This window comes from Cyclopterus lumpus, chromosome 7 (assembly GCF_009769545.1).
Source record: "Cyclopterus lumpus isolate fCycLum1 chromosome 7, fCycLum1.pri, whole genome shotgun sequence".
NCBI classification, from domain to species: domain Eukaryota; kingdom Metazoa; phylum Chordata; class Actinopteri; order Perciformes; family Cyclopteridae; genus Cyclopterus; species Cyclopterus lumpus.
Genome location: NC_046972.1, coordinates 5,925,936 through 5,938,374, shown reverse-complemented (window position 1 = coordinate 5,938,374; position 12,439 = coordinate 5,925,936). Strand labels below are relative to the sequence as shown.

The 12,439-nt window shown below is 44.8% G+C and overlaps 1 protein-coding gene across 1 annotated transcript in view; it reads left to right on the top strand.

Annotated features, from left to right (window-relative positions):
• The window catches only part of LOC117732975 (tyrosine-protein phosphatase non-receptor type 11-like), a 29,994-nt gene that overhangs the window by 664 nt on the left and 16,891 nt on the right, over positions 1 to 12,439 (top strand). The window contains 1 exon segment of the mRNA XM_034536206.1: positions 9,507 to 9,629. Within this exon segment, the coding sequence (XP_034392097.1) occupies positions 9,507 to 9,629 (123 nt within the window).

The window sequence follows — 12,439 nt, the reverse complement described above, 5'->3', positions numbered from 1 at the left end:
TGTGAACTCCGACTTGTTTATTATATTCACGCCCCCCCCCCCCCCAATCTAGTGTAATGGACTCTTTCTTTTTTTCTGTCTCCATCGGTCTCTCTCTTTGTTTCTCTGCCCCAGTGCAGGGCATTGGCTTATGGCTTCCTGTGAATCAGAGATGAGGCCATTAAGTTAAAGTAAATGTATAATATATTAAAAAGGACAATTAAGTAATACCCCAGAAGCCCCCCCCCCCCACCCCCACAACAACAAAAGATATATATGAGAATATTATTATAGAATGTCTCCACATAATGTATTGTGTATGAAATGAGTAATGAGTTACTGAAGCTTTAAAACAATCACTTACAAACTATACAATAATAGAATAGTTATATATAATCTATAAAAATATATACAACCACACTTTTTAAATTAAGTTTGGGCCTCCTGGTTTACACCTTGACAGCTTTGGTGATCATTGTGCGCATATTCCTGGCCCTCACTCATACACATTATTAACCACGTGCACACCTGGGGACCAGTAATGATTTGTAGGTCTCCCTAAAACATTGACCAGCTTAGCTGTACGTGTGGAATCGGGAGCTCTGATGAATACCGTGAACACGAGTGGTATGCATGCATGTACGTAGTAGTAAATATTAGTATTTTTCATGATTGACTCACATAATGTCAGCTTTCCTAGGTGGTTTGCATTACACAGTAAGCTGATATTAAACTTCTAATACATCAACATGTTTGTTTTGTTTGGGTTCTTTGGTGGGGCATGTGAACACATAGACTTTGGGTGCTTTAGTTGTCGTCAACAAGTGTGACAACTGTTTTCCTGGTGCAGATTTTCTGCACAAGGTGACCTCTGAAATGTTGACTCAAGCAATCGGCTCGTCTCTTGACTGTTTTATGGCTGTTGTGGACTCAAGAAAGATGCAGTGTCGGCAAATCGGCGAGTTTATAGTTGATACAAATGGCCTCCCTGGCTATATGGGTGGAAAAGACAGCAGATGTATGGTGTATCGCAGGGCGACTGTTGTGCCCTTTTGGTAGTGCAAGGTGAAATATATAAGGATGTCGACTGATTGGCTTGTGCATAAAGGGACATTTACCTACATTTTTGTTCTTTGCAACGCACAGTAATTCCATAAACATCGACCCTTTGCGCCATTTGTCTGCTTCATGGTTTTACGAGGATGTGCCCGTACTATTTTTGTCCATAGTGGTGCCGAGTGTGGTTCGACTTTTGAATCTGAATCCTTGTAAACTTGCTGCAGCGGCCTGGTTTTTCATCGGACTGTCGCAAAGATGTTGGTGAGTTCTTTATTAGTTTGACGATCCCCGTGTTTCCTTGGGTGCCGTTGCACCTGAGCAGATGCGGATTACACACCATTCCTGCACATCCAATAGACATTTTGGGCAATTACCTGAGACCTTAAACTCCCTCCATCATTTCCCACTTTATTTGCCCGAATTCCATTTCAAGGGCTTTTTGTTTGAGGTCACAGACATTCGTGACATCTTCCTCAGACATTTACAATAAACACTTGTGAGTTGACAGAAGGCCAAGCCTCCGGTTGCCCCCGGGTAGGGGGGTGGGGGCACTGCGACAAAGTTATTAAAAGCTACTTCTGTGCTTGCCGTCTTGACCAGACAGTGGGGGGCCCTGTCTCCCATGTTGATGACGTTATCACTCGGACTCCCCGGTTCGGTAAAGGGTTGTGGGACATCATACCCGACGGGGGGGGGGGTGAGGCGCTGGAGTTTCCCATTTTTGCCTTTTTTCCACGTTTTAATTATTGCCATTGACTGTTGCAATGAGTAAGCGCGGTGATGTGCTCAGTACAGTCAGAGTCACTTCATGTTTCTGTTACAAAACGTTCCACTATCCTCCTTTTTTTGTTTTAAAGAGGAGATTCCCCCCCACATATCTGTCACTGCAACTCATTTGGACCAGCCGAGAGCAAGCGGTGAGTCAGTTGCGTCGATAAGCCAACAGGAAAAACAACAGCCCATGTGGAGGAATAAGATAGCGCCCGCCGACGTTTCCAAGAATGCTCTGACCCAACTGTTCTTCCAGATACATGTTTTTGCATTTTCAGACACGAAACAATGAGGACGGCGCATTGGGAGACTGTCCACATGCGTATGACCCTTAAGTGCTTTTTAAAAGGCAGAAAGGTCTCGCTGTTTCCAGGCGTGTGTGTGTGTGTGTGTGTGTGTGTGTGTGTGTGTGGGTTTTAAAGTGGATGTTTGACATGTCGGAAACCACACTAGACCGCCCCCCCTTTACATACACAGTTCCAGTCAAAAGTTTGGACAATCTTTTGACTGGAACTGTATATGTAAAAGTTATTGATTAAGTTAACGTGCAGTTTGTCAGATACAGAAAATAAAAGCAATTGTGAATTACAAGACACAAAAATAATCTCAAATTACAAGCATTTTGTTATTTCAAGTATGTGGGTCTTAAATTGTGAACTACATTTAAACTAGCTTTGCATAGTAAAATGCGGAAAATCTTTGCAAAGTATCGTTGCACATTCGCCCTCAATAATAAGATTGTGATCTGTGTCGTTGAATGAAAACCCACATCGGTAATGCGCCGTTCCCTTTTTGCACGTTTTGAAAGCTTTGCGAGTGGGGAAAAAAAGAGGACATAGGAAACCTTCGACATTATGTTCAAAGAAATGCAAATATGAAACCTGCGTGAGAAAACCACGTTTAATTAGACTGTGTTTCTGCCTGTTTGTTATTTAATCCAAATTGAAAATGGGATTATTCCATTATTTTAATCTTTTTCGCTCACCGATATATTTTTATACAGAAGTCTAAAAAAAATCGCAGAGTGCTGTAATTAAAGAGTCTCAGATACTTTTTTGAGACTCTACATATACTCAGTTTGTTTCGAGCAGGAAGTCCAGTGTGTATTAACCCGTCTGCATTCCCATGAAGTTAGACTTCCGTGTTGTCTGTTTGGGAAAGGAAAAGGTTGGATGTATCTGAAAAAAAGAACATTGTAGTTATTTATGAACCATTAATGCCTGGAGCCACTTTTACTCTCTGTTTGACAAATCACTGTTTATGTAAATACAAAAAGTCACAAACTGGATACCCTGTGCAAACATTTTTTTTTTCTTTGTATGATTAAAAAACTGCCTAACTAATCTGTAAGCTTTTAATCATTTGTCATATTACCACTACCATTTAAAAAATATATATAAATATATAGCAAACTTCATGCACAGGGATTGCCTCAGTCGATTAGCCAATTCTACTAAGCCGACTGCCTGGTGATACAAAGAGAAGTGACGCATCCAGCTAATGGAGGAGGGGGGGTGGTGTTGCGAGTTTTGCGCCTCCATGTAAATACCCCGGGTCATCATCAGCTGAGCTAAAAATATCTGCGACATTACCAAAATCCACACCCCGGGTGCTTGTCTATGACCGATATAGCCCGAGCTGAGGCTTCCATGCTGTGCGGCGGCTACTAAGTATTTCACCTTTTTGTCAACGGGGCCCAGATGGACGTGCTTTAAATAGCCCACCAGGGCTATATTGAACTCAAGGCCATTATGTAAGAGGACGGAGTGGTGGCTGGATGCACACTGGGCCCCGTTTCCCCTCGACCAGCCCCCAAGGCCTCACATGCGTCTCCCCAGCGGCCTATGACACATCCAGCGCGTTGTCCTCTTTCCTGTTGACGTCTCGTCAGAGGAAAACCCGGCTTGTTGAAATCTCGTCCTCTTTTGTCTTGTCTCTCTCTCTCTCTCTCTCTCTCTCTCTTTTCTCTGTCTCTCTCACTGCCCAAGGCCAGATGCAGGGAAATGGGGCGCCTGGTGGTTGTCAAAGGGAATCCTATTCTTGGAAAGCCCTGAGTCACTCGGGCTCCTGCAGTCATGATCTGAGGAGGGGAGGGGAGGGAGGATATGGACGTGGTTTTATGGGGAGGGCATGCTGTTCAGTCCTGTGTTAAAGACATCTCCAAATGGACAGTGACTTCAGTGATTCAAAAGGCTCCACACAAACTTCTTCATTGATAAGGGAGCCCCGAACCCTTGTAAAGCTCTTTATCGCTGGCTCCCAACAAGCACGTCGGGTTCTACCGAGACTTTCTTAAGTCAGCGATGGCCTCAAAGGTTTATCATCAAACGGGAGAAAAGGAATTACGCATTCTGGTCCCGCGCCGTGACGACAAAGACACCCAGATCCACAGATAATAGTTTGATAACACCTTGCAGCCTGAATTGCATAAGTGACATTTTGAGAAAGTGGATTTCATAATTTGAAAATAAGATTTCATTGGTTGATCTGCCCTTTGACATTTATTTTCAAAAAATCTAATGCAAAAAAAAGTGGTTCAATCAAACTACCTGTCCCCTCGATTACACTGCATTCTCATACTGCCATGCTTTTGTTCTCTGCATTGCTATTCCAACTCATCTGCAAACTGCAAAATTAATAGCCTCGTGGCATACTGCTGAATTGGCTGGATTGGGGGGGGGGGGGGGGGGGGGGGGGGGGATTTCGCCCTGGCGAAGGCCTAACTATGATCCGGTGTAACCACGCCGCGCGCGATTAGGTGTAATCTCCAGGCACGGGTGGCGCAGCTGTTGCGTTTAGCCTCCGACAAGATAGCAGGGACCTCGCAAGCTGGCCCGGTCCGCCCCGTGCTGCAGCAGAGAGAAAGCTCTGTTTGCTCTCGGATCACAGGGCGAGTGGGCTTTGGAGTTTTAGCCACCAGACGGCCGCCTAAAGGGTGCGGATGGGGTGGTGGTGGAGGGGCGGGAGGTGAGGAGAAAGGGAGGAGAGAGGCGGCTGGCCAGTCTGCCCGGCGGCCCTGTCACATCCGTCCGAGGTGTGGAAAGGAAGGCACTGATAGCACTGGGTGCTGGTATCGGGGCCTGCTTGCGCTCGTCTAAATCCCAGATTAAAAGGGCCCCCCCCCCCCTCGCTCTCCCTCCTGTATTCTCTCTCTCTCTCTGTTTAGCTCTCTTATAAAGCACCCCCCCTGCACTTCTGTCTTCTCTCTTACTGTCTCAGTCTCGCTCTATCTAACCCAGTAGCACTTTGACAAGCACCCCCCCACCCCTCTCTCTAGGCCTTCCACCTCTATAGCTCTCTCGGCCCTCCTGCCCCCTCTCTTGTGTAACAGTGCCCGGTGCTGGATTACTGAGATCTGAGGCTGTTGAAGTCAGGGGATTGTGGCTCAGGCTTCCACCAGAATGGCAAGATAGGGCAGTAAACGATTCCCAAGCAACTTCAGCTGCATTTTCTTCCCTTCTGTTGAACTCTGGAGTGCATGGGAAGACCTGGCCGTGCATATGCACAGTACTGTGCGTGCGTGTATTGCTGTCAAGGTGGGTGTTTTTAGGATGTTTGGTTACAAAGGGGCTGGGAGTACAGTACTAGTTGTTAGTAGTTGTTAAGAAGGAGTTGTGCACGTTTGCACGCAAAGGCACCCAGGGGGAACCTGCACCGGCCCCACCCCCACTGCCCTCGGCTCTGTCAACCCGACCAGGTGAGCAGCGCTTGCTGCCGGTGTGTGTGCGTGAAGCATTGCTCCAGTTTGCGCCCGCTTCCAGCTCGTCTCCCATTGTTTCGAATTTGACGAGTGACGAGGGATTAGTTATGGATTAGCGACATAAGGCATTTTTGACCCACTGATATTATTTCTTTCGGTACGAATCTGGTTAGGATTTAAAGACAATACCACAAGCAATCTGTCCAACCAGCTGACTCCCATGACTGGTCAATGGCTCCCAGTCCAGGAACTTCAATGCGGCCAGTTTGAGCTTTATTGTCATAAAATGCACTGTGACTATTGGAAAAATGTAGTCAAGTTAAGGACAGATTTGAATAACTTTTTCCCAGTACGGAAAACTGTACCATAAGGTGGCATGCAGGTTAGATTCTGTATTAGCATGTCAGATATATTGGTATCTATATATGTCAGCTGGTAAGCAACAAGACACAGAAACAGTGATGCTATGAGGAAGTCCGTCCACTGAAAACATTTTGTTTTTCGAAAGCAGAGCAAAACTTAGAGGAGTGGCTTGTCACCTAATAGCTAACGGTTAGGCTCACCTTTATGTAAGCTATTGTCGCTAGCTTCGGGGTTAACCCTCTTGTCTCGCTGACATGACACCGGACCTGCGTTACCTGACGGAGTAACCTTATGCCGGGCAAACAAACCAGCTCGCGACCTGGCAGCTAAACGAATTGATGCGGTGGCAACTTTCTGGCTGCACATGTTTACATCCAAAGTAAAAAACATCCAAATCACTTTTATATATCCAGCCTCATAAAAAAGTGTTGTGTTATGTGGTTAATAAAAAATACATCAGTATCGCATCTTTGTGATGTATAAATGATTGTGAAAGTAATAAAGTGTTGTGGATAATACATTTCACACTTTCTTTCCGTCCCGTGAAGTAATTTCCTGTCTCCAGCTTAACCACCGGGCTTCCCTGCCAGACTTCCAGGGATATTTCGAATGTGACATGGAGGGCATTGTCCAATTCACCCGCCGCTCTGACATGTTTTTTCAGTACTAATCCCTTTGTAATCGTTTAGTATTTATCATTTGTAAAGTTCCACCTATAATCTGCTCCCTGGGATGTGTGGAATGAGAGAAAGCACAGCAGATCAGGTTTGCCTCCCTGCTGGGGATAAGGGGGTGTGGGGAGGTCAGGGGCAGTCTGGGTCAGATGTCTGGTCTGGTCTGGTTGTTGTGCGTCAGTCACAAGCTGGTCCAGTCAAGACTCTATTTATTTCAATCTATTTGGCATTTTGATTTAACACCGGACTAATCCTTTGGTTAACCTCCAACAATGGAGGACCCCCGATGACAACTATGTTTAGCGCTCCAATATTCTAATGTATATAAATATACATCATGTATCATTCCCTCCTGTACGAACCCCATTGCACATTTAGCGTCATTAGTCGTGCAGCGCCTCTTCTCTCACCCGTCTCCCGCTTCCTCGCCCTCTCGTGTCAGGAGGGCTCGCGTGATCGTCCCTTTTGATTAATCGGTTAAAAATGCAAAATGGCGACGGTTGTTTCACCTCCAAAAAAACGCACACGTCTTGACATTTGCGTTTAGCTGCCGAAAAGGCAATTTCAAGCTTTTTCAATTAGAGTTTTTTCGCACTCGCATGTTAATTTGACCCGTGTCACGCCTTGATCATATCTATTTTTTGTTTTTTGTTTTGTATGCGTTATGGAGGATATTATGAGATTCAGCCCTTTGCACCAGCAGTGACCACAGCAGTGTGACACAGGGTCTGCTGAGCGGACGCATGGGGTCTTATTTTTATCTCACTGTCATGGGTTCGGGTCATACAGTGTAGAAGAAGAGAAGTGCCTAAATGCTCGCCCACTGTTCCAGCTTTTCAGATATTATCTCCTCGGCATGGGCTTCATGAAGGCGCTCTTGTGTCACCATCTGCCTGCCCTCCGCTGGGTTATATTAATCAATAATACGCCTTTGTAATGGGCACGGGGGTGCTGGTGAAAGGCTATGATTTAGGATGAGAAATGCACGATTTCCATGACTCATTTGGTCTATATGTCACCCCCGCCCCAAAAGTCTTGTCTTTTTTTGTTTCTTGTTGAATCATTGGCATTTCAATGCATTTGTCTTTCCAAAGAAAATGTCAAGAGCTGCAGCAAAAAGTTATTATGGTATTTGAATTAGCCGTCAGGTGACTCATTTTCAATTAGTCTAAAACCTTTTTTTTATTTTTTATTTTGCTCAGATTTTTTTTATTTAACCTTTTATTATAAACCCATTGAGATTTAGAATTTATAGTAATTTACGCTTTTGATAATATACCTAAATGCCTGACTCGTACCCGAACTGCCGATGATGAATTGGGAAATATGTTTTTTTTTTAAAACAATCAGCTTTTAAGATGTCTGTTGAAAAAATATTCTCATTAAAAGCCTGACTTGGGTAAAAAAACCTGAGACTTCTTCATCTCGAGGAAGATTAAAAGAAAAGAAGGAATAATTCAACTCACGTCATTGGACAGCACAGTCTGATGACACAACGGTGTAAGACGATCTGTAGAGAGAGTGGTCTCTGGAGTGGAGCTGAAACGTCTGTACACTGTACGTGTAACACTTTTTGTCAACCACCCCCCATATGTTGACACATCAATTGTGCCCTGGAGTGCTAATGGTGTACTGTGGCACACAGTAGTTAGGGAGGTTTAACCCAATGATCCCTGCTTAAACTTAAGCTTTAAATCCACACGGTTGGATCACTGGGACTGCCGTACCCACTCGCCTGCTGCTTCAACCTTTTTATGTAGTTATTCGCTCTCGTGTGAGTGTTTGGTGCCGATGTGTCTTTACAAACGTGAATAGCTAATGTGGCTGGGTAAGTGGCGCTGTCACGCACACAGATAATCGGTCGCCATACCTGAGAAGTGGATGGGATAAATATTTGCCTGCAGCGTTTTGCAACAGAGGAAGTGACATGTAATCAGTAGCTCTTTGCAGTACCAAAAACCAGAGTGCTCTTCCCCCTTTGTCCAAACCAGGACAAGACGTGCACAATGTATGACGTAACCGATTCGTTGAGAACCAAACACGTGAGAGAGAGAGAGATGCGCCACCGGAATCACGATTACAGATATTCTTCTGGAAGAAGAGCACTAACGGCACGGGACGACTTTCAGCAGTTACTGTTGATTTCCTTACCGTTGGTAAATCTTAGTAATCTAAGTGTCAACATCAGCATGCAACCTATGTGACGCTGTGGATGCAACTTATTTTGTATTAAAGTAAATAGTTTTACATTTTTGGTAAATGATGATTTTATGGAATAAAACATTCAAGTAAGCATAAAGATGAACATTATTAAGGGCAAAAACTACAACCTTGATCAGATGCAACTGCCACAAGAAAAGAACAAACGCTACAAAGTCATCTTGTTGTGAGTTTGTTCTTTGCACACGCCCTCTTGCAAAGCTGGTCTTAATGAACTTGACCCGCAAAGGCCAATTAAGTGAGTTTATTCTGCAACATTTAATATTCCCAGAGCTGCTCTGCTCCTGCATATAGCTGAGTCTCCATTCCCGTCATGTTGGCCCAACATGAACGCGAACAACCTCAAATTGAAGCTAAATAAAGCCGGAACTTGTTTAATTTACAAGTTTGATGAGCTGGAGTTCAAAGCCAAACAAATGGAGAAAGTGTCACCGTCACTGTCATGCTTTTGTCCGCATTTATTCTGTGCAGCATTTTGTGTCGTAGTATAGCTGCTCTTTAACAATTGATCTAATGTTTCCATCTGCACTCAAATAAAGCCAGTTTTAGGCTGCACACATTACACATTTCATCCGTCATGACCGCTGCAGAGGAAACACGTCAAAACGCTCCCACAGGTCTAAAACTGGCATTATATACAATGTTTAACCCTGTAGAGCTATCGTGTTGGGGACGGACACACGGCTCATTTTGGCCCGCTCATTTATTTATTTTTTGTCCCCCTGGTCACTGATGTTTAGGTGGTTCCACCCCAACATCACCGGAATCGAAGCAGAGCAGCTCCTGTTGACCCGGGGCGTCCACGGCAGTTTCCTGGCCCGGCCCAGCAAGAGCAACCCGGGGGATTTCACCCTCTCCGTCAGGTAAGGCCGCACCGACACTCCCTCTTTGTCCCTTTTTTTTCGTATTGATTTCTTTTCCCGTTGTTTGCCGTCGGCCTCGCTATTCATTAATCGGCCTGTTCCCACCGGTTCAAAGCTCAGCCCCGAGAGCAAACAAAGCCGTGGTGCTACCGTACTGAGGGGCTGGGTGGGTGACTAGAGAGGCAGAACGGTTCTCTCCTAAATGATCATCGTGGCGTGTTCATAGGGGTTTTTTCGGGCGCCGGTCTTCTTCTTGTCTTCCAATCCGCTGTTGTTTTCAGTCTGAGAGTGAGGAGGGGCCCGTGCTCTTTTTTGACGGATGTCACATTTTGCCCGTCCAAAAATGGAAAAATTAGTTCTGCGCCAGTGTTTCCGGGTGACATGTTGTATTGCAGATCTGGAATTTGAGATTTGGTAAAAAAAAATACGGCCAGAAAGTTTGGGCGCAGCAGGGTGGCACCGAGCTGAGATTTCTCTTCTCCCCTGTTTAATCCACGGCCCGGGTGCGTTGCAGTAAATGCGTAACTTCTGTAGGAGAACTCGGAGAACTCGGAGAACTCGGCGCGTCACGATTACAGAGAGCGGGAAACAAACAGCAAGAAGAGCGAGTTGGACGAGTGGCACTTCCCTGGCAACGGAAGCTTTTAAGAGATACATCACTCCGGCCAAGGGCCTGGAAGAAAGCCCAAATGCGTGAGTGTGTGTGTGTGTGTGTGTGTGTGTGTGTGTGTGTGTGACAGTAATGGTGAAGTTAGACCGGCAGCTGCTAGCTGTTAAATAATGTTAAAGAGTGAGGGACCTGTTAACGCTTTGACCTTCACCGTGGTTTGTGTGCGTGTGGTGTCGTAAATCTCACACACACACACACACAAACAGGAAGGTCGGTGGGGCGGGTTGCAGCCACCGTTTGTGGTCGTGACAGACTTCAGCAAACACACATGCACACACACACACACACAGGTCAAGGGGCTAGTGTGCAGAGCCTACTGGAGAAGGTAGGTCACATTGAGCTTAGAGGAAGGAGGAGGCAAGTCGACTTGATGTTAAAGGGAGACCAAGTTAGGAATAACACAACCGCACTACAGTTTTCCTCCAACAAATGAAACATTGAATTCACGAGGAATTAAATTGACCAATGCTCAGTTCACTACTCTCTTCCAGACGTACTTGGCCTGCTGTGACCACGGTGGCTGATGTGAGCTAAAGTAATCTATCTAAAGATACATATTGTTGTTAAAACGGTATTACTGAGTCAATCTAACAATTTAAAGTGATATTCTGGGTCTACCGTAACATTCACCAATATCCTGTTGTGATTTCAATATTTTTTTGCTGGCTGCTGTTCAACAAAAAAGGCCCACGTGAACAATTTTTCAGGTGTCAGCTCTTTGTAACTTTTTTTTAACTAGTAAAATCTAGAACTGGATGTGAGGTTACAAAGATGAATTTCATTTAAAGGGAACTTATTCTAGCGATCGTAGTTATCTTGTCGGAAAATCTTATCGTTAACTAACAAATTAATCTGTATACCTAGTTTATCCTCGCCTTATGATTGGGCGTGTACAAATATTTCAGCACAAAAAGGTTTTCCATGACATTAGAAACCCTGTAACCTCAAAACTTGCCTACTCGCAAACCGACATCTTATACGCAGCTCCAGCACACCGCCGTCAGCGCAAAACACGATATTGCACAAATTATATAAATGTGTCATACAGTTCTATAGCCTCATCTTTTGATCTTTTCTAATCAGATTGTTCAGGGGCTTTTTGGGTTTGGAGGCTTTTCACTGCGAGATGTACTGCGGCAAACACGGTCTGTGAAATGTAGGAAATATCGGAACATACTGAAGATAATTACTCAATTATTCTGTATCTACCGAAGCTATTCTTAGCTTGCACATCCTGCTTTCTAACTCAATCTTTAGTACACACACACACACACACACACACACACACACACACAGAGAGAGACATACAGTGTCTTATCAGAGCAGAGGAGAGCAGAGGAGAGGCTAATTAGCCAGTCATTAGCCAGGTTTCATCTTACCAAGGCCATTATGAGCGTGATAGTCACTGAGAATGTTCAGATTGTAACACACACACACACACACACACACTCTCCCTGACTTATCTGCCTCCCTCTAACCACCCCACCCCTCTTCTTATCTCCGCCACCTCTCTTCTTCTCTGCTCCACGAGGTGAAGGGAAGAAGAAGGAGGGGTCGGACCGAGCCGCCGCGGACTGAAGCCGGAGATGCTAATGAGAGCTTTTTTTTTCTTGAGGGGTTTGAAAATGTAATCAATTCAGAGTTTCATAAAACTCCCAAGAAAAAAAGGGAGAAAGAGAAAGTTTGAAGCAGAAAAAAAAGGAGAAAAAAAAAAGTTTGGCCATAACTTATATCCAAGTCCAACTCCATAAGGAGATCAGTCTGGTCAAGTTCTCATCTTGCATGCTCTTAATTCACTCTAAAGACCCAGAAGAGACATTTTAAGGGCAATCTTAAGAGAGAATTTTGCAGGGGCAAATGGATTTTCTCGTAGCCTCTGTATTATATAATACCAGCTCGAGTTTACTCAGATGTGTTTCCACTGCAGCGAGGCTATTTATAGGAAGTCGAGTTGAAAACCCCCCAAAACATTTCACCATCATTATTGCTAATCCGTGAACTGTGTTTTTAAACTGCATTTCTTTTCTTTTCCCACAAGTCTTCATTAGCATGTTTCAACAGCTTCTTGATTCATATGTCGGATGGGGAAACGTCTTACTTCCCACACCGTGACACGGGCCCAGTTTAGCCCGCTGCGTGA